Source organism: Solanum tuberosum, unplaced genomic scaffold (assembly GCF_000226075.1).
Source record: "Solanum tuberosum cultivar DM 1-3 516 R44 unplaced genomic scaffold, SolTub_3.0 scf00315, whole genome shotgun sequence".
In the NCBI taxonomy this organism is placed as follows: domain Eukaryota; kingdom Viridiplantae; phylum Streptophyta; class Magnoliopsida; order Solanales; family Solanaceae; genus Solanum; species Solanum tuberosum.
Genome location: NW_006239239.1, coordinates 498,524 through 502,699, shown reverse-complemented (window position 1 = coordinate 502,699; position 4,176 = coordinate 498,524). Strand labels below are relative to the sequence as shown.

General features: G+C 35.1%; 2 protein-coding genes across 2 annotated transcripts in view; one reads left to right on the top strand and one right to left on the bottom strand.

The window, feature by feature from the left end:
- The first annotated feature begins 985 nt into the window (after positions 1-985).
- Positions 986-3,249, top strand: LOC102605912 (uncharacterized). The gene is made up of 5 exons (XM_006360122.2): positions 986-1,327; positions 1,435-1,487; positions 1,730-1,897; positions 2,555-2,656; positions 2,914-3,249. The coding sequence occupies exons 1-5, from the start codon at positions 1,120-1,122 to the stop codon at positions 3,049-3,051; spliced, it is 669 nt and encodes a 222-aa protein (XP_006360184.1). The 5' UTR covers positions 986-1,119; the 3' UTR covers positions 3,052-3,249.
- A 252-nt stretch (positions 3,250-3,501) lies between these two features.
- The window catches only part of LOC102605577 (myosin ID heavy chain-like), a 6,938-nt gene continuing 6,263 nt past the window's right edge, over positions 3,502-4,176 (bottom strand). The window contains exons 3-4 of the mRNA XM_006360121.2: positions 4,001-4,059; positions 3,502-3,839 (exon numbers count right to left, since the gene is read on the bottom strand). Coding sequence (XP_006360183.1) covers positions 3,808-3,839; positions 4,001-4,059 — 91 coding nt within the window. The 3' untranslated portion in view covers positions 3,502-3,807. The remainder of the gene's footprint in view (positions 3,840-4,000; positions 4,060-4,176) is intronic.

Here is a 4,176-nt window from a genome sequence, read left to right as displayed (position 1 = left end):
CAATTTATACAATTCTGTTGTATAAAACGAGAAAGAGAGAAAGACAAAAGAGAACTGGGCAGGGGAATATTTTTATTGTATAATTATAAGTGTATAGGACGAATATATATGTATTTGCATGTGTATATACAATTTTCTCTCGCTTTATACAAATAGAAACGCAATTTATACAATTTTGTTGTATAAAGCGAGAGAGGCGAGCGAGAGAGGGAGAGTGGCGAGCGAGAGTTTGAGAGAGAGAGGCGACTGACAAACAGTTTGCTACAGGACACAATTAAATCAAAGTGTGATTATACCATTTAATTTAAATTAATAGTTTGTCACTATGTACAATTTTCCCTATAAAATAAGAAGAGATTTAGCTTTGATAGTCGGATAGGTAGGAACAATGGCTATGCTCTTTGATAGTGCACTTAATAAACAAATTGAGAATATAAAAACTACAATAGGCAATGCGTCTTTTTCAATCATCTTCTCCTTACCTTTCGATGATTGTTGTTTAATATTTCACGTTGCATTATTATTTCATTGATTCGTGTGAATATTTTTATTATTGACTATATGGTGAAAAAAATTGAAATATTTATTATATAGAGATTTTATTTATTTGTTGCTTTAAAAATATCTTAAATATATTTATAAGTTAAATGAAGTTTTATTATAGAAAATGTTTGATTTTTTTAACATTATAATGGGTGTAAGTGTAGTATAGGTAACCGATTTAAAGTGGGTGGGGGATAAAAAATAATTAAGGAGTTTTCATAATACAATTAAAATAAGTAATAATGTTACAATTAAATAATAGAGTAAATATAAGATTGATCAAAATAAAAATATTAATTCTTTAATAATTGGCGCCATCAAGTTCTCTAGTTAAATAATAAAGACAACTATATCTTTTTTTAAAAAGGAATGTATGTCAATGGATAAATGTAAGAATAAAAGAACAAATATGATTTTTTTCAGCATAAGTTGGTCAAATTATGAAGGAGTAAAATATTTGTTAGTAGGTCAATGCACAAAGTGTTTTTTCCTTAACATAGCATGATGCCGTGCTATTTAAGTAATTGAAGGAGTCCCCCTTCTGGAATTCAAAAAGCTGCTGTCAAATTTCCTTCTATGGCATACGATTTGAGGAACAGAACGGATCCGTCTTACGGTACGCAATCGCCCAAATACGGCCGGCCGGCCACTACTGCTCCTCCCCTTCCCAGCCATCACCATCCGATGTACGGTCAACCATCCAGCCTTTACCCTCGGGTCGGTCAACACTCCGGCGGCAACTTCCCCGGGCGTTTTAACCCCACTCCTTCACCATCGTCCACTAGTATGTCTTACCTCTTTGATTGTTCCCTCACTATAACTATATGTGTACTTGAAAGCCAATATCTGTTTCGATGGCTAATATTGACTTGTTGATGTCTAATTTTGTAGCCGGAATCGGCATCAGAGTTGCTATAAAACCAGAATATCAAATTACACCTCCGGTATGAAACCTGTGATTTTTGTTGTATTAACCGCCTCTAATTTCTATATTTAGTTATATAGAAGTTGGAACACACATGTGACATGTCATGCACATATTGATTTAGTGTGCAGAAGTATTTTCCTTGCATGTCCAGTCCAAACTAGTTTGTGATCGCGAATCGCGATGTAGTAATAGTTGGTTGATTAATGAGGAATTTGAAGAACATATTTGGACCTGACATAGTTATTTTGGTTCTTATAGCCCCCATTGGCTCCACAAGGAGACGTTCCTCAATGCACATTTCAGTTTGATTTTGACCTTGAGAAGAAGATTTTGGCTGAAGCAGATCAAAAGGAAAGCCAAATCTGGAGCAGGTTACCTCTCGAGAATCTTCCATCTAGAGGGTCAGACTCAGACCAAGCTTCAAAGGTGTTAGTTTCATTTGATGATTCTGTTAATCTTACTTTTAGTTTAAGTTAAACAGGTGCATTTTAATGTGAACCTGTAATGTGTTGCTCGTCAGAAAGAGTATATAGCTGGGTCTGATGGCTGTTTCTATCTTAATGGTTGTATGGACTTGTCACTAAGGAAATAAATTAGAGAAGAAGAACAGATGGAGGTGCTAACACCTTACTGTTAAAGTAGCTCGAGCATTGAGATAGTGTACATCATTTTATATCCTAACGGGTGGTTTTACACTCCTCTCAATAGAGGTACAAGTTCAGATAATGCAGGTCTTACTTCAAGTTTCATGCCTTCCTTTCTATGACCCATGCATGGGGAAAATGTTCGATCTTATTCCTCCCTTGGAAGTTTTCAAATCATAATATTGCTTTTGAATAATAGAAAAAAGGTACCTCAAAATGTGTCCATCCTTTGACATCTTGGAATATGCCGAGGACACATGAATGATATGTTTGCATCTGTTGTCAAAAGGCCCTTATGTGCTTTTTTTGAAACTGCTTTTGGTATCAGATTACAGTGTGTTATGCCATAAAGAAACTAAATGTGATTTCAGTTTCTTTGCCTGTACAGAACACTGATTTGTTAGAGATTTGCTTAGTGTTTTCTTTAATTTGAATGTAGGCATCCTCTGGAGATCCTGTTATGATCAAATACATTGCATTTGGTCTCAACAGAGAGGCTGTGCCTCTTGCAGTTGCAAATTATGGAGACAATCCAAACAAGGTATATATTCTTTGTCATCTTACATGATTCTTGTAGTCTGAAAATCTGGAATTTTATTTTAATGAAACTATGGGTAATAGATATGTATCTTTGATACTCAAAAAGTATATCAGTAATTTATTTGGGATGGAAGGAGCGGTAAGAAACTAGACAATATTACTAGTTGTTTGTGTTATAGCACTAAGAGAGTGCCTCTGTCTAATAAATTGAATAATTCATTATTGCAATTTTAGAACGAGGGAAGATACTTTTTTCAGGTCACGGAATTTGCTGACGGTTATACTTACTTGAAAGAAATGGGATTCTCATCAAATAGTGCTGCAGATGCGTTGCTAATGAATGACAACGACACAAACAAGGCAATCCAACATTTGCTAAACAATCCATCTTACTAATGCCGGGAGTTGTGGTGCTATTATAAGCCACATCAATAATGCTATTGTAAATGTGTTGATAATTGTTTTGACTTTTGATAATGCTATATTCAAACTTATGCAATCAGAGACCATCTTCTGATATCCCGGTTTGTACTAAAATAACTTTGGATATTCTATGTTTGGTGTTTTAAAAAGGTAGTTAAAAAGTTGCCTGAATACTTGCTATTACTTCCACTGCATCATCTTTGCCTCCGCCGCCATTCTTGGTAACTTAAAATTTCTTTGCTCTATCAAAGAAGTTATCAGAAGAAGAAAAGGAAATGATGTCTTGCATAATCGAGAAAGAATCTAGAGTCCTTTTCCTTGACATTGTAATATTTGAAAGACATAACGAAAGAATGGAGGACACAATAAACAGACGAAATGAAAGGAACCTATTATCTGAATTCATGTGACTATGGGGCTCAATTAACATACAATAGACTATATATTCATATTTTGTACAAGTTAAATTGCAGTTGCACAAAAAGAAATAAAAGAAGAAGAGCTTGGAAATTTACATGATGGCAACGAGCCATGTAAATGAATAGGCCGGCATAACAAGAGAAAACAAAACCAGTTGAACGTGATGAAAAAATCAATTTAATCGGTTCAATTCTCGATAGAAAGATAATCACTTTAATACATGAAATTATACGAACTGATTCCTCCTTGGAATGGCAAGGTGGTACGCTAGCAGTTCATGTTGCCGGACTGCTACACTAAAGGTGCAACTCACTTCCGCACAATTCTTGTTCTCGCACCTTCTGGGATTCAAAAGATATCTCACAACTTTAGAATCATGAAAAAATACTTAGCTGAGGGCAGAAGAAATAATGCTCAAAACAAAACCTAGAACTGATTTCAGTAAAAGTAAGGGTACACGAAGAACACAGAGAGAATGTCGAAAGCTTAAACTAACACTGACCTTCAGTTTCCTCAAAGTCAATTTCTTTTACTAGTTCGGAAGTTGCATTGTACTCAAATCTGCAAGATGAGAGTACAAATGTATGAACAATGACATAAGACATATTTCCCAAGATAAAACTTCAAGGGAGAAGAAAACAGGCAAACTTAGAGAGGTAGAGGGGGGGGGGGGGGGGA